The sequence below is a fragment of the Gopherus evgoodei genome, chromosome 5 (genome assembly GCF_007399415.2).
Source record: "Gopherus evgoodei ecotype Sinaloan lineage chromosome 5, rGopEvg1_v1.p, whole genome shotgun sequence".
In the NCBI taxonomy this organism is placed as follows: domain Eukaryota; kingdom Metazoa; phylum Chordata; order Testudines; family Testudinidae; genus Gopherus; species Gopherus evgoodei.
In genome coordinates, this window is record NC_044326.1 from 20,730,998 (window position 1) to 20,749,343 (window position 18,346).

General features: G+C 40.6%; 1 protein-coding gene across 1 annotated transcript in view; it reads left to right on the forward strand.

The window, feature by feature from the left end:
• The first annotated feature begins 1,255 nt into the window (after positions 1-1,255).
• HTT (huntingtin) overlaps positions 1,256-18,346 on the forward strand; it is a 219,835-nt gene continuing 202,744 nt past the window's right edge. The window contains 3 exon segments of the mRNA XM_030564220.1: positions 1,256-1,538; positions 13,962-14,045; positions 17,051-17,171. Of these exon segments, the coding sequence (XP_030420080.1) occupies positions 1,438-1,538; positions 13,962-14,045; positions 17,051-17,171 (306 nt within the window). The 5' untranslated portion in view covers positions 1,256-1,437.

The window sequence follows — 18,346 nt, forward strand, 5'->3', positions numbered from 1 at the left end:
AACAGTTTGTTATACCCTGCAAGGGTGGAACCAGTTTAGCTGCATCAGGGCTTGTTAATGCAGGGATACTCAGGACCATAAAGATGAACTGAAGGTGCAAAGAACATCAAACCTACAAGAATGCTGTCATTCAATTCAACCTTAGGATATGTCTGCACTACAGCAGCATAGGTATGCCACTACAATGCTGTAGTGTATATGCCTCCTAGATCCATGGAAGTTTTTTTTTTTTTTGAGAACCACTGAAGTAAATAATCCAGGTCTGCAAGAGGGGGCAGAGCTTGGTTGATGGAAGACTCCTTCCACTGTCCTAGACATGTCTAGGCCAGGGGTTGGTTCAATCTAACTATAACATTTAGAGCACAAAATTGCTCACACCCCTGAGCAACATCACTATGTTAACCTAAATTTTAGATGTACCCAGGCCTTAGTTTACTTTATCTGAATCCCTTCTGATGGTATCTTAAGTTACTGTGAATGAAGTCCACTTCACTTTTGAATGGGAGTGTCCACACCAGGGTTTAATATGCATTAACTTCACACCAGTTGTCATTAATTCCTCTTACCTGTTACTGAGTGTTAAAGGACAGACAAAGCCTGCGTGCCTGAGCCCCTGTAGCAAGAGCAGCACAAGAGCTGGGTGTGGACAGACCTGGAGGTTGCTCTGTGTGCCCAGCTGTCCCCACGGAGCTAGGGCCTGCTCTACGGGAGCCCGACCATTCTGCCAGAGGCTCCGTACGGAACGAAGCCCGCACGCACCATTCGACGGGCGGAAGCTGGCAGACGGGCCTAAGCTTGACACCAACCCAAGGGGCACTAGGACCTGACAACCATCTTCCGAGCGCGGTGAAGAGCGTGGATGAATTTGTGGTTCCTCAACCAAGCTTGTGTTTGTCTGAGCGGTGATACTGCCCCAGGCCTCCTGTCCCGCTAGTGGTGGTTAGGGCAGGGGGCGGAGCGACTCCTTTCTCATTGGTGGGCGAGGCTGTCGCTCTTTAATTTTCCACTCCCTCCCGCGGGTAGGCCGGGCCCAGTGGCCTGCGTGGGGAACTTTGCTCTAGGCCGGGCCGGGAGGAGTAGCGTGGGGGATGATGGGAGGTTTCCAAGATGGCGGCGAGGCGGCTTCAGAGTGAAAGCGGCCCCCTGTAGCGTCTCCTCCATTCATTGCAGTAACGAGCGGCGGCGCGGGGACCCCGACGGCGGCAGGGACGGTGGCGCGACGGCCCGGACGCGGCGAACCGGGAGTCTCCGGGGCCCCAGGAGCGGGCAGCCAGCGCGCTGAGAGGGGAGAGGCTCGAGGTTCCCGGGCGCTGTGAGTGGGGGAGCGGCTCCGGGTCCAAGCGAGCGGCTCAGGCGCTGTGAGGAGAGAAGGGGAGTCTGGTCCCCGGGCGCTGCGGTCGACTGGCCCCTGCGGTGCTCGGCGCGGGCTGAGCGGACATGGCTACCATGGAGAAACTGATGAAGGCCTTCGAGTCCCTCCGCTCCTTTCAGCAGCAGCAGGGGCCGGCCGCCATCCCCGAGGAGCCGCTTCAGAGAGCGTGAGTGTCCGGCCGCGGGGCGGCGAGGTTGGGTCGGTAGCGAAGACTAGGCGGGGGAGGAAGGGAACTTAGAGCTTCTGAGAAGCTGCTGCCGTCAGAGGGAGCGGGCTGGCTGGGAAAAGACGCCCGTGGGCGCCCTGCCACGGGTAGGATGGATGGGCCCTGCTGCTGCCCCTTGAGCTAACGGTTGTATGAAGGCGGGTTTCATAAGTACTTGGTTTCACTTAAAGACCCCCCAACAAAATCCGTTCTCACCAGAAGGAAAAGTATTAACCTGCTCCGCAGGTTCCCTCGCCGGAGTGAGTTGGCTTCGTCTCCAGGCCGCTGCTACCTGCGACCTCTCGTGACAGCCAGAGAGCCTCTTGCATATGTCCTGGCAAACTCCAAGAATAATAATAATCCACATGTGTGCCAGCAAAGCACGGTTGGTGTTCTGCTGTCAGCTGGCCCTTTCTCACTGGAAGAAGATACTTTAATAAAGTGTCTAGGTATCTGTCTAGAAAACACTGAAAGCTTTTTTTTTTTTTTTTTTTTAAAAAGGTATGAGAAATAAACTGCATGTAGTTATGTTGCACCAGTAGCATTAAAGAGCAGACAAATTATTATAGTACTTAGGATAACCTAGACAAATAAGTACAAAGAAAAAACGTAACCACTCCTTTATACAAACATCTACACTTTACTGGACTCAAATCTCTCCAAACACTGGCCTTCTGGATCTTGTTATATTATGTGGCATTAAATAGGTATCATCTTAGTAGAACCAGTACCCCAGAGGGATGCAAAAAGTTCAGTAGTATATCATTCAACTTTTACCAAAAGTGCTGGCACTTATTTGTCTGTTATGTCAGAATCTGTTTCTTTTAGGGAAACATTTTTTAATCTTGTAGAAGTAATAATATATTGTTTGAATTATATGTAACAGATTTCTTAAAAAATCTGAACAGTGAAAAGAGATTAGTTATTTTTACTTTTGTCAGTTTTATGTTCTACTTCCTGTTGCAGTGTCTGAGTGTCAGCTGGTGCTAGGGAGTGTTTAAATCCCAAACAAAACTGGTTCTTATACAGGTGGAGTTTTAATAAAACATTATTATAGCATTGATTGTTTAGGTGATCCTCAAGTATACATTTTTTCACAAACCAAGAAAAGCAGTGACCCCTGTGTGTATTATACTATGTATCCCAATTAAAAATACATAAATTATGTCTTGGGCTTCAATACAACATCTAAATTTCATACCTAAACTTCCTGATAGTTTTAATATTTTTACAAAATGAAATCTCAAACCCCAAAGGTCTCCATTCATTTGCCTATAATATACAGTAACATTGCATAGCAAAATTCTTATTGGGAATTATGCATCACGTAAATTAATAAAAGAAGTATCCTGTGAAAGTTAGCTGTCCAATTGTTTACACTGATGTTAAAAACTTAGATGATAAAAGATGACAGAGTTAAAACTTAAGACCAGTAGCAACTGGGCCTTTAAAAAAAAAAATAAAGTAGTTCAGGGTGCTGTTTCTTTTGTTTATAGGCTGTTCTGTGATCTCAACGAATTTATTCTCAGAACACCTGACAAATAAAGAAGTACTGTCCCTGTCTTACAAATGGAAAAGAAACAGGAACGAATGATTGGGGCAGGATCACACAAGACATCACCTAACCCCCAGTGGTCCAGTGCCTTAACCAGGAGACCAGTTTTCCTCCACCACACATGCCAGAGTCCTTCTGTCACTTACCACTTTTTTTTAAGTGAAAGACACAAACAGTTAAGGAAATTGACCAGCTGTAGAGCTGAGGCAGTGAAAGAGACCGTACACAGACTTCTATGTGTCAAATGCAAAGTTAACTCACCAAACGAGACATTTTTCCTTTCTAGTCTCTCTAAATTATAGTATTCTTAGGTCAAAATATTGCAGGTAAAGGTATGATTAAGTTGAGCATGTCCCTTGAAATTCATAAAAGCATTTAAAAACATAAGCAAAGAGTATCACCACATCCTATGTGGCCTTAGTGTGTTTTAGTTTGCCACTGTATTAATTTTGGGTTCTGCCAGGAACTATCCAACCAATTGCCTGGCGTACCATAGAGCCTATTTTTAAAAGCAGAGTCAATAAGATTAGAGCAGAAGACTGAATTTTCAATGCTCTTATTTTGCAAATTTAAATTCAGACCCTTACATCATATTTTAATATCCACTTGCAGATATTTGTACCCAATACTTTAACAGGTCTTCTGTGAAAAAGCTACTAATTTAAGAAATTATCTTATTAGTAGACTCTGGAGAAATTTAACTGGATATGTTAAAGTTTTCTGGACAATGTTTTTCAATGGTAAAAGCAACTTTCAATCTAGTCTCTAGATAGTAAGAAGCGCCAGCACAACAGATACACAAACAGTGGGATCGTGCTACTGCCACGTGAGAAGGCAGCTAAGGACAAGATGCCCCAGGACAGGGGTATGGGCTAGCTTCTTCACAGACTGTTCCCTGGAAAAATGAAAATGAGTTGGGAACATTTGCTAAAACTTTCTCCAACTATTAAAGATCAAAGTGTATGCTAAGATTGCAGACTTCCTTCTGGCAATTCAGTGACTTTTGGCAAGTCAGAAATTAGACAAGATGAGGTTATATCTTTTATTGGACGGAACAGAAGTTGGTTCAGTAAAAGAGATTACATCACCCACTTTCTCTCTGATATCCTGGGAACAACACCAGCTACATCATCACTGCATACAAGTTAGAAATCATTTAACCCACATCCCTTCTATTTTCTGTAATGCTCTGGGAATCAGGAAAAACACAATTCTGTACACTCAGTGTTTAGACAATAAAGATTTTAATTTGGGGCCTTCTACACCTGCTCCATCAAGACCTTCACAGGAGACAATCACAGTGATGGGATGCTACAGCACTGGGACGCTGAACAGCTCCTTACCCTCATCCTCCACCATAGCACTCCAGAACAGTCGTGATTAAGGTTAAGATTTTTGTCACGGTTATTTTTAGTAAAAGTCATAGACAGGTCCCAGCTAATAAACAAAAATTCACAGACGCCTGTGACCTGTCTGTGACTTTTACTAAAAATAATGGGGATGGGGGAATAATGGAGAGATGACTTAAGACCAAGGAGTGGAGGGAAAAGAGCCTGAACCCTGCTGGCTGATGTCCAGCACCCACAGGCCCTGCTGGCTGATAGCTCTGGGGCCCCCGGCACCTTAGGGTTAAAGCAGAAAATAGTCACAGATGTCCCTGAGAGTTGTGGAATCCTGTGACCTCTGTGACATAGCATTATCCTTTGTCATGCTGTAGATGTTGATAATGATAGTGGTCACATCCAAGAGAAAGATCTGATCTAAGAGATAAAAGTTCATGCGGGAGAACATACCTTGGAATTTTTTCTCCATATTTCTCAAATGCATTTGATAATATTTAAGGAAAACAAAAAATGCTAGCTGTTTTAAAGTTATTCATTCCTCCATACCAGTTCCTCCTAGTTCTCAGCATCACAATTCCTTAGTAAACAAGATTATGCACAGTGATGCTTGTCATCAAAACTCAGGTTCCCAGAAAAGTAGTTCTTTAATAGAGATTCATCTTAAACATCACACACAGCTGTATTAGAAAATATTAAGTTAGTGATGAAGAAAAGGTTGGCAACTGGAAATGGCCCATGTTTTACATTGTTAGATTACCCAAATGGTAGCCAGTGAAGTGTTTGCATCCTTCTAAAAATCTGAGCATAAACCAAAATAAAGTATGGTATTCTTTTCAGGAAGATTGAGTTTGTTCCATTTTTACCTCAACTCATTGATTGTAGATTTTTATAGTGGATTGACTTTCACAGAGATGGGATTACCCTATGCCAGTTCAACTGACTTTGAAGACATGCTGAGTCTTGGTGGGGGTTGGAGTGTCTTTGGTTTAATAATGAAAATTACAAAGGTAGCCAAATTCAGCAAGTAAATTGGCATACTTTATATCTAGTGAGTCTACATGCATGTCCAAATGTAACTTGATACAGTAAATTGCACTCTTCCTCTGTGTCAGTACTGAACATTGCCGTCTATAGTGCTAAAAGGCACTGTGCTGCTGGAGATGCTTGGTAAAAATTTTCAAAAGTACCTAAGTGATTTAGTAGTTTGATTTAAGAGCTTGTTGACTTTTATTGGGCTTAGACTCTAAGTTACACAGATTCTGAGTATTTTAACCTGCTGTTTTAAAAGTGATGTGAAATGGAGTTTCTGACATTGGTCATTAAAGGTCCTAAGACACTTTTCCAAGAGTTACTGGTGTTTACTCATGGTCCTTTTGGCCAAATTTCAAGTTGGTTGCCCATTCTGCCTACTGCATAATTTGACCATGACACTTTTCATTATTTTTGTCTTAAACTATTATGCAGCGTTGATGTTAGCTCTTAAACTGCTGCTTTTTTATTCCGTGTGTGGTTGCATTTAAGTGTGTGTGTTGGTGGGGGGCTTGAAACAATTCATGTAAATTTGTAAGATATTTTAGCATTCTTAAGAATGTAAGGTGCTTTCAAAATAAGATTTTATTATTAATCCTCTTCTTTGTTCACTCTTTCGTCAAAAAAACACCTAAATCTTGGGTTGAGATGAAATATGAGGAACTTTATCCCAAAAGGGAAATTTTTGAGAAATGTGAAAACAGTGAATTAACTATTTCAGCCTATGTTTGTGAAAAATTGAATGTCACTAACTGGCAAGAAATAGGTAGCTGAAATTTGTGTGTCACTGAAGAAACTCATTGTTGCAAATTTGGTTAGAGACATACTGTCAACGTTAAAATCTTGCCAGGGTAAAAGTAGTTTTTAGGTACTGTCTGCTTCTACCAATTTTTGTCATTTTTCATTCACACCTTCTCTTCTTCGAAATTTATTCCTCTTCACTGCTGTGTGAAAGTTGTGTAGAAAGAAGAAGGGAAATTATATGGGGATAAACTAATTGACGATACACAAAGTGCTTTGTTTACTTTTTGCATTTAACAGCAAAGATTTTTTTCCTAATCTTCTAGTTCTAACAATCTTTAGAGTTGCTTTTAAATCAGTAGGCTAAATGTTTTCTGATTTTTTTTTTTTTAAATTGGTGTCCCTTTAGAATAGTGATAATTACATGCAACTTGCCTCTTTTTGCTTCTCTCAAATAAGTATTTAACTTAATGTCAAACTTTTGTACTTTTACCTATTGGGGATTAATATGAACCCATATGCAAATATCCCCCATGCATCCCCTTTCCCCAACAAAGGGGTGGTATTAGGGCTCCCACAGAAAACCTGACTTTGAATTTCCTGACCTGAGTATCTAAAATCTCAACATAACGATTGCATCAGTATAGTTCAGGGGTTCTCAAACTGGGGGTTGGGACCTCTCACGAGGTTATTGCATGGGGGGTCGTGAGCTGTCAGCCTCCACCCCAAACCCTGCTTTGCCTCCAGCATTTATAATGGTGTTAAATATATAAAAAATATTTTTAATTTGTTTGCACTCTGAGGCTTGCTATGTGAAAGGTACGAAAGTTTGAGAACCACTGGTATAGCTTATTACATTTAATATAGTTTCTCTTTCTCAATGAGGGATTCAGCTCTTGTATTAGGATTTATTTCAGTACATCTTAGTGGCGAGGCAATTACATCTTTATGCAAAAAGACAAATTAGTATTCTGAAAGTGAGAGCTTACTCTTTGTGTGTGTGTTATCTTTTAGCCTTGTTTGTGATTTGTATGAAAATCTATCAACATCATATAATTGGATGAGGAAGTAAGATGAATCTGGCTTTTTGGACTACAATTTTCTAGAATTTTTCTCATTCGTAGTCTGTGCTTTCTCATTTTGATCGTATCCTACTGACCTGCAAAAATTGAAATGTACTTCATTTTATACATCTATGGATCTGTTTCACTGAGACTTTATATCTATCCTTGCTTACCACATGCTTAATCAACCAATTTAATTTTGCCTGAATTTTTTGTAATTTGCTCAAACAGTTGTGTAATGTATGATTAGTGCAGCTAGTTTATAAATGAGGTGCAGAAACCTAGCAAGTCAGTGCAGCCTACTAGATAGAAACACTGCACTGAGAGAGTTAGGGACTCTGGGTTACAATTTTGACTCTGCAGCTAACTTTTTGTGGGACCTTGTTTCCCTTACCGCTCCTTGTCTGTCTTGTCTCTTTATCTTGTAAACTGTTTGGGGCAGGGACTGTCTCTATCTTTGTTGTACAGTGCCTAGTACAATAGGGGTCTCAATCTTGGTAGGGGCCTTTAGATGCAAGTATATTTTAAATAATAATTATTAACAAATACAATCATTATTTGCATACAGACTCTAAGGTGGTGGAAAAGCTCTATTTTACTACAGAAAGAACAGGAGTACTTGTGGCACCTTAGAGACTAAAACTCATAGGACCCCTAACCATAGGGCGAGAATCCCACCCTTAGGAATCCTAAACCTAAGGCCGGGAATCATACCCAAGAGAACCCTAGCCCCGTGTCCCCTACCCATGGGTGCCCTGTCTCTAGGGCTGGGAACCCTAACCCTAGGGCGGGGAGCCCTATTCATAGGAATCCTAACCCTAGGGCTGGGAGCCCTACCCTATGGGAACCCTAATCCTAGCCCCAAGTTCCCTATCCACAGGAACGCTAACCCTAGGGCGGGGAGCTGTACCATAGGAAGCCTAACCCTGGGCCCAAGTCCCCTTCCCCTAGGAACCCCAATTGTAGGGTAGGGAGCTCTACCCCTAAGATCTCTAACCCTACACCAAATCTACTACCCATAGGAACCCTAACCCTGGGGTGGGGAGACGTACCCCTAGGAACTTTAAACCTAGCCCCAAGTCCCCACCCCAGGAAACCTAACCCTAGTCCCCCCCCCAGATCCCTTACCCTTTGGAACCCTAGCCCTAGCCTGAAGTCCCCTAAGCATAGGAACCCTAACCCAAAGGTGGGGATCCCTGTCCTTAGGAACCCTAACCCTAGCCCCACCTCCCCTACCCATATGAACCCTAACTCTGTGGGGGCGGGTGCCTGCCCCATAGGTACCCTAACCCTACAGGAGGGAGGCCTAGGAACCCTAACCCGAAGTCCCCAACCCATAGGAACTCTAACTCAGGGGACAGGGGGATACCTACCCATAGGTATCCTAACCCTAGGGTGGTGAGTCCTGCCCACAGGAACGCTAGCCCTAGCCCCAAGTCCCTTACCCATGGGAACCCTATCCCTAGGGCGGGGAGCTCTATCCATAGGTACCCCTAACCCAGGGTGGGGAGCCCTAACCGTAGGAACTCCTACCTTAGCCCCAAGTCCCCTATCGATAGGAACCCTATCCCTAGGGCTGGGATCCCTACCCTTAGATACCGTAACCCTAGCCCCAGGTGCACAGACTGTTGGAACTCTAACCCTAGGGCGAAAAGTTATACCTATAGGAACTGTAAACCTAGTCTTAAGTTGGCTAACCCTAGGGCAGGGTGGATTTGATTTCTTAAACCATGATTTAAATCACTAGTCAGGAAGACTCAATTTAATCATGGATTTCTACATAAAAGTACATTCTTGTTGGTTGTTATAACCTTAATACATGTTCTTCACAACTCAAAGATAGATGTAGGTTTCATTTTTAGAAGGTACACACTATACATTTTTAAAGTGATTTATTTTGAAAACTTTTCACATTAGTTTTACAGCTATACCAGAAAATGAATGTTTGGTTATTTCATTTACCAAAAGTAATTTAAGCAGATATTTATGAAGTTATTGGGAGGTGAACTATTTCCAATTCAACAGGTTAATCATTAATATTTGGAGGATTTAAATTGTTTTATTTAACTAAAACAACAATTATGTAGTCTGGATTTTTTTCTTCAACAGCAAACATATATTTTTAACAAAAGTATATTTTTTGAATTTAGTTAAATATTCAAGTTTTTTAAAATCAGGTTTGTTTTTGTTAAAATTATTTTTAACTAAAATACCCCTCTACCTCGATATAACACGAATTCGGATATAACGTGGTAAAGCAGTGCTCCGGGGGTGTGTGGCTGCGCACTCCAGTGGATCAAAGCAAGTTTGATATAACGTGGTTTCCCCTATAATGTGATAAGATTTTTTGGCTCCTGAGGACAGCGTTATATCGAGGTAGAGGTGTAGTTCAATGAAATTTAAAAAAAAAACAAAACAAAGATTAAATCAACTATGCCAGCCAGATCAACATGAGAAACTTAAAATATTGGCTTTTGCAGTTAACTCAGTCGTATTCACCTTCATTTTTCTGTTTGTTCATAATCTGGAAAAGAAAAACAAGCTTTCCTGCTTTTTTCAGGTCCCAAATGATTTCTCAATTTGGAATGAATTAGTCCAAAGGAAGAAAATATTCTTTCTACACTGCTAGAAGATTATCACTTCAATAGTCTCTGAATCCAAGTGACTTCCACTGGTTCACTGATGTATTTGCTGATGATGTTTTAAAGAAAGTCACATTTCTTGAATGGTTTACCCTTAGCTCTGAAGTTTATTATGGTTGGCTTTATGGAGGGATGATTGCGGGATGTCCATGTCATAGCCAGCTCCTCTTCTTCAGCAATTAAGGTTTGACCCTGGTACCGAGTATTGAGAATATTTGCAAGAAAATGAGCTGGAGATAGTGCTTGTCCCGTTTGTTTTTTTTAATGCTTGTAATTTAACTCCGTCATTGCATATTTCTCTTTTTAAGATCTCAGTCAGTTCCTTCCAAATTTCAACAGCGTCAGCAATAAAAGAGCTATTTCCCTGCATTTTGTTCAAGGCAACAGAAATAAGCTTCAGGGTACTCAGCATGTGTTCAACATTTCTCTTAAGCCCAACATTGAGCACTTTGGCTGTAACGGTGCCATCTATTTTTTCACGATTTTGTTCACAAGCTGTCATCAGATTAGGCCAATTCTTGATACAGTGCTCAAAACAGTGCACTCATGACTTCTATCACACATCTTGTGGGAGAGTTAGCTTGGTTCCTCCCACATTTTTCAGAGCGGCTGCTGCAAAGTGGCTGTTACGGAAGTATTTTGCAATTTCAACAACATTAGCCTTTATTTCTGGAACGCTGAAGTCTTTGGCTCGGAGGTGCATCAAATGACCACTGCAACCATATGTTATTATCTTGGGATGCTCTTCACTCTCTCCTAAATTTCTTCTCATCTTGGATACATTTACAGCATTGTCTGTGACCAAGCTGTGTACTAGACATTTTGAATTTTTTTCCACAGTTTGTTATAGCTTTTACTGCTACTTGTAAGTATTCTGCTGTGTGTGCGTTTCCTGATGTATCAGTTGTTTCCGTAAGGAGTATATTCCCTTCTTTTGTTGTCACACAAGCACATACAACAGGATCACTGTGGACATTGCTCCATCCATCAAGACTCAGGTTAACACTTTCACCCTCTAGACCTTTTTCACACTGCTCAATTTCTCTTTCATACACTTTATCCAGCAATTTGCCTGCAACATCTGCTCTGTTGGGTGGGCTGTATCCTGGTCTTAATGACTAAACCATGTTAATCAAGTGTGGGTTCTCAGTCATACAGAAAGGAGAGTTTGTTGCATAAACAAACCAGGCAATTTTTTTCATCAACTATCTCTCTTTGTAATATGCTAGTTCTTATCACAAACTTATCTGTGGTGGTTTCTGGATGGAGTTTTTTTTTTCTTTTTGCTGCTGTGATATTCTGTGACATATATGATGTGACTGAAACACTATCATTGGCACATAACTCTGAAACTATAGAAAAAGATGGTGATCGTGAAGGTGGATAGTCTTCAGAATCCTGTATGTTGAGGATGGATTCTCCTAAACGAAATAAGTCAATGCAGTTATTTAATTATCACCACCACACTGCTCATTGAGTATTACTCATTGTATTCACTGACACTCAGTACTATTTTAAAGGTGAAATTGTAAAAGGAAGATCTGCCTATTTCAGCTATTTGTTTTTTAATCACAACTGCGTCTAAAATGATAGTACCATTGAGTAACAACTATATTTTTTGCTCAAACATGAGAATTCAAGAATAGTCCAGAAGGAAGACAGGCAGTCCTTTAGAAAGAAGTATGAAATAAAAAAGTTTACCAATCTGAAGATCCTGCATGTTCAGACATGTTTCTTTCATCACCTTCAGTGCAGCTTCCACCTGAGAAGGAACACTTCTCATGATGTTGTTTCAGTTAGGCAACCAGGCCTTGCATTTCTTTGTTGCACTGTTTGCATTTTGCATGCATGCTTGTCTTACCCACAGGTGGAGGAACTTCATTAAAATATTCCCAAACTGGGTCTCTCTTATACCCTGCTGCTATTATAGGTTTTCCCTCCTAGTGGGAGAATGGTATGGTAGATCTCAAATCAATGAAGGCTTCACTCAGAAAGACCTCAAGACTTCTGGAATATGCTGCTCAAACAGTTTCACTTTTGTTTCTACTGCCTGTCCCTCCCTTCTCACATTTATCTCTAGACTTCTCCTTGTCCAGATCTGTTCCACCCCCAACAATCTTCTTTTCATTTAACTTTTTGAAACTTTGCACTTTTAGAGAGAAGTAAGGGTTTGACTCTGTACACAAATTTGCGAAGGGACAATAGGGTTGAGGTCTGTTATTTCTCACCTCCATGTATTATTGATTTATTCAAAAACATTTTTGCTGTTAACAAGCATGTTATCTCTGGAGACGCAAATCCACAGTTTGAGAACTGAAAAACTAGGTATCTCTGACGGTATCTTCTAGACTGACCACTGAGTCCCATTGGGTAGATAGAAAGATAAAATAATCTATACAGAAGCACCTGGAACCCCTGAGATTGGGTCCCTAATCCATGAACTATTGGAACTCATTTACAAAACTTTTCTTAAAACATTACATGAATATATTGTTTCATACTATAGAATTAGAATTTATAATCCCTATTCTATGATGAGCTCTCTTTGAGCTATAATATAGTTTAATTAAAACTATTTTTAGATAGGTTTTTTTCCTCAAAAAGCATTTTATCAAAAAAATCAGAGTTTTTTAATTGATTTTTGTCCATCCTGCCGTAGGGCAGGAACTGTACCCTTAGGAACCCTAAGCCTAGGTCCAAGTCCCCAGTCCATAGGTATCTTAACCTTAGGGCAGGGAGACCTACTCATAGGAACCCTAACCATAGGGTGGGAATTCCTACCCTTAGAAACTCTAACCCTAGGCCCACCTCCCCTACCCATATGAGCCCTAACTCTAAGGCAGGGTGCAATCCCCTTAGGTACCCTAACCCTAGGGCTGGGAGCCGTAGCCCTAGGAACTCTAACCCTAGCCTGACGTCCCCTACACATAGGAATCCTAACCCTGAAGTGGGCACTGTACCCACAGGAACCCTAGCCCAGAGTTCCGTACACATAGGAATACAAGCTGTAGCCCCAAGTCCTCTACCCATAGGAACCAAAATCCTAGGGCTGGGAGCCCTATTTATAGGAACCCTAAACCTAGGCCAGAGTCCACTACTCATTGCAACCCTAAATCTAGGGCAGGAAGCTCTACTTATAGGAACCCTAACTCTAGCCCCAGGTCCTCTAACCATAGGAACCCTAACCCTAGGGCCGGGAATCATACCTGTAAGAACCTTAATCCTAACCCCAAGTCCCCTACTCATAGGAACCCGAACCCAAAGGTTTAAATTATCTCTTAGAATGTTTGTGCAGCACCATGAGCTCTTGATACTGGTTGGGCTTTTTATGTACTATCACAGTAGAAAAAAGTAATTAAAGCAGTACTGTGCCTCAGTTTCTTATAATCCGGAAGTACCAGTATGGTACAATGACTTCTATCTCCTTCAGGTATAATCTGGTTGATTTTAATACCACTTATGGGCTTCATAGGGAGTTCTGATCCGCTTTCTTTGGCTTGAATGGATGCCAGCTGTGATACAGGTCTGTAAGAGTGCTATGTTTTAAAACAGAGCTAAATTGAGGATAAGGTGTCCTAAGGCTACTGAACGACAAAACTTTTGTCTTTCAGAGGTATTAAACCCCTCCAACCTGAAAGATTTGCCGATGACAAACGCCAGTGTGAACAGCGCTTTGTTGGCAGGAGTGCTCGCCTGCCGACAACGCAAATGCTGCTCATTGGGGGTGAATGTTTTTTGTTGGCAGGAGAGACGACAAACAGTGGCTACACAGTGCGACTTTTAGCAGCATGGATGTAGCGATGCAGCCATGTTGCTAAAAGTTGTGTAGTGTAGACATTACCTTATTCGTTTAGGCTGTGTTGGCTAATAAAATAGCTGATTGTGTATCTGTCAGTCCTGAATTACAGTAAGGAATACAATATTTAAGTTATCATACCACACAAACTAACAGTGATTGGTTTGACATGTTATTTGGATTTATTCAAAGTACGTTCTCTTCTTAATTTTAGAAAGAAAGAACTTTCAACTACCAAGAAAGATCGAGTGAACCACTGCCTAACAATATGTGAAAACATAGTTGCTCAGTCTCTAAGGTAATAAAACTCTTTCTGAACTCATTTTATTAATGTTGGTAAAGTTACTCTGGAGTTTTTTATGGTTTTCATATTTTAATCAATCTTTAATTCTAAATATTGAACATACTCTTTTAAACAGGACATTCAAGGGCTTGAAAAATTTACCAGACTCTCTCTCTGGAGGACCAAACTCATTATCCAAAGGTTGTTATGAGACCTTGCTATAACTGAGGTCCAGGAGCAATACCCTGGTGAAAACCCCAGTCCTCCAGTTTTCTTCAGCTACTGGGAAGGTGCTGAAATTTCTACTTGGAGTTAGTCACCAGATTCTGCTTGGGAGCTTAATCTTTCATATCGGCCTTTGTTTGGTTTACTTATCATTTGAATCTGTTCCTGTATAGGTGCATGCATGCAGAAATTACATCTCTTTTCTCTCCTTCAGGGCCTCCTGGCCTTGCAAGAGCGACACTTTCCCCGTATTATACTCCTCCCCCCCAACTTCCATCCTTTGTGTCATTCTCCCAGTAAACTTCTGTGTCTGTCTCAGCTGCATCTCATGGCATTCTCAAGGAACAGTGTGAAAGTGACATGGTTCTTGACAGTTTCATTGTTTCCCAGGGACTTCTTTATAGCAATATTTACGTAAGTTGTAAACTGTTTCGAGAATATGCTATCTTTTATTGTATGTGTGGTCCTAGCACGATGACCCCTGATTGGGGCCTCAAACCTTTCCACAATATAAGTATTATTAATAATATAATAGTATAGGAATTAACAAGGTCTTTTTCATTCAGTTGTTGCTTGGCAAGGGTAAGAGAATAGTAGAGGCACTGGAACTGTATATGTGCAGACTCCAAAGAAAACACTGCTTGAGTTTACTTTTGTTTCCCTTTTAGTGACTTCTTTTTTTAAAATGAAAGTTTAAGCGCTGCAGAAATTGGCTTAGAGCCCACGCTCATCAGGCCCTTTTTAAGTTGTCTCACATTGGACATCCAAAATTAGTAGTTGCTCTGAAAAATCTTGGCCCAAATATATATACTTGTTTACTGTTTGTTTACTCTTTGTATTTCTCTCAGATCAGAGTGAAACTGTATTTTGAACCAGATCCGTCATTTGGTTCCAGTGACAGGATTTGGGTCTCAGTTTGTAGTTGATGTTGGCAAAACTGCAGGCCAAGTAAACTCCTTGGGGCAAGGATGGTTTTTTTTTTTTCTGGTTGTACAGCACCTAAAGCAGTAGGAACCTGGTGCATAACTAGGGCTCACTCATAGGTGCTACAGTGGTAACATCCATGACAGTCTTTTCAGTGACTTTATAAACCTGGTGCATAACCAGGGCTTATAGGTACTATAGTAATAACATCTATGACAATCTTTTCAGTGACTTTAAAAAAAAGTTCCATGTAAATATTTTTGTTCACATTTAATTATTTTAGTAATTTGGTCCTACACTATTTGATATGGTATGTTATACAGCAGGGCTAGGCAACCTATGGCATGTGTGCCGATTTTCTGTGGCACTCACACTGCCTGGGTCCTGGCCACCCGTCCAGGGGACTCTGCATTTTAATTTAATTTTAAATGAAGCTTCTTAAACATTTTAAAAAAAACTTATTTACTTTACATACAACAAGAATTTAGTTATATATTATAGACTTATAGAAAGAGACCTTCTAAAAACATTAAAATGTATTACTGGCACGCAAAGCCTTAAATTAGAGTGAATAAGTGAAGACTCGGCACAGCACTTCTGAAAAGTTGCCGACCCCTGTTATACAGTAAGGTGAATAAGTTTTATTTTTGAAACATATATATATAATATAATATAAAAAATATTGATCAAAAGTGTAGTTTCATCTTTAAGGATTACATTTTAAATGAGAGTTTGGCAAATACATAACTTCTGTGTTATTTTTGCCATGCATTTTTGTTACTTACAAACTTGGGCTAAAATTGTCTACTACATGTTAATGTTCATTTAATAATTTAATAGAGAAGGCAGCATTTAGTATATTAACTTTAAATGCTATATAGATTTTCTTTGAATTACCATATTTCTTTGCCCTTCTGACTACTTTAACTTGATATGTTGTCTTTCCTGAGAAAGGTGGGGGTTAATCCTAGTTGTTGCTAAACATTTGACAAATCTCAAAGGAAGTATTTTTTGCCTATATGAGACTCATATGCAAGTCCTTTTTACCATAATATTTGAGCAGCTCACAATCTTTTTTGTTTTTTTTCTAATGTGGTTATTCCTACAACACTTCTGTGAGGTAGAGAAGTACTTTTAGCCCCATTTTACAAATGAGGAGCTGAGACTTGAGTGTCTTACCCCAGTTATACAGGCAGTCTGTGGTGGAGCATGGAAAAGAACCAGGTCTGACATGTCCTAGGCAAATGCCCTTGATCAGTGAACTATCCTTCCTCTCACATGGGGGTGGGGTGGGAAGTTTTGCTTGTCCCAGGTAATCTGTGTTGTGTTTTGCAAGGCTGCTTTAAAGAGATTAGAGTCTCATGGAGGAACGCTGTCTGGATTCTAAATAGTCTGTCTTTGCAATTTAAGAGTGAGCTTTGAAATCAATATGCTGGTTTTTGGGACCTAGACCAAGTGCTGTGATTTGTCGTTTTTACTGATTTCAGTAAGAGCAGTTAACACACACTTCTGAGGTAATGGGTGACTCTGGTGCAAGGACTGCCTCTTCTGAGCTGCCTTGCTTTAATATATTGTTTGCAAGATACAGGGTCATCCTGGGGCGAAAAGAGGGTGGGTGACAACTCCAGCGGTATATAAATAATATAATGCTATATTGACCACTCTTACATTCAGAATATTGGGCACGGGAAATTCAATTCAGTTGTAAGAGGACAACATTTGTAATAACATTATTTTATTTCCAAACCGTGTCAAAAGTGAAAACTATAAATATGGACTCCAGTCTTCAGCCTATCTATCTTCAAAAACAATAACATTCATTTAACTTTCCATAGTGTACTTTTTAACATGCTAACTTTTTTTAAATTTAGGAATTCTCCGGAATTTCAGAAACTGCTGGGTATTGCTATGGAACTCTTTCTTCTCTGTAGTGATGATGCGGAGTCTGATGTCAGGATGGTTGCTGATGAATGTCTCAATAAAGTTATAAAAGTAAGACTTATGTAATGTATGTGTTTTTATCAGGGTTGTCCTTTTTTAAATGTTGTTCTCTGTGAAGATAAATTGATATTATTCATTTCATCATCTGTTTCCCTGATTCTTGACCATTTCTCTTAACACATTGAGAGCTCAAGTACACTTGCTAACCTTGACATGCATCCGACAAAGTCGGTATTCACCCACGAAAGCTCATGCTCCAATACGTCTGTTAGTCTATAAGGTGCCACAAGACTCTGCTGCTTTTGCTAACCTTACTTATCCACCAAGGTCAACACGTTCCTTAAGAACAAAAGCATGTAAGAGACTTTCTGATATACTGTTGGCAGTGTTTCTTTACTTTTATCCTTTCAGGCCAAAAGGTTTCTAACAGTGAGGGTAGTTAAGCTCTGTAATAGGCTGCCAGGGAAGGTTGTGGATTCCCCATCATTGGACAATTTAAGAACAGGTTCAACAAACACCTTTCAGGAATGGTCTAGGTATATTTGATCCTGCTTCAGTGCAGGGGGTTGGACTTTGACCTCTCAAGGTCCCTTCTAGCCCTATATGTCTGTTATTCTGTGAAAGTGATGAAAAGCTGAACTTCTGAGGAGGGAGAGGGTCTGCAGAGGAGAGGGTTGTAACTTGGTCCCCAAGACAACAGGAGATACCAAGGCTAAGCTGGACCTACTGCTTGAAAGAAATACTAAGCTTAGCTAAAATGATATATGTTTAGGTTTTTGTTGTGTTGCCTTTTCCTCTGTTGTGTCGTATGGGTTGGTAAATGTTACTTGATTTTGAATAAGCTGTTCTGTGACTGCATTCTTCTCCTGGTGTAGACTCCCAGAGGAAAGTCTAAGCATGGGCTATAACCTAGCTAGTCCTGCTAAGGCCACAGTGGCAAATGAATACTGTAATTTGATGACCCAGTCAGAGTGGGGGTGAATGATGGGATTCCACCATGAGAGAGGTGTAGATGTTGGCCTGTAACTTGGGAAGAATTGCAATAGAGAGATGGAGTGGAGGGTCAAAGGTACAGCTTACTCTGTAACCTTAACAGCTATTAATTGGAATTTTTTTGTTGTTATTGTAATAAACTAAAAATAAGTCATTTATCACGAGCCTTGTTATAATGGGTTTATAAACAATTATGATTTTGAAATGAATATATGGGTAAAACAAATTTAGAA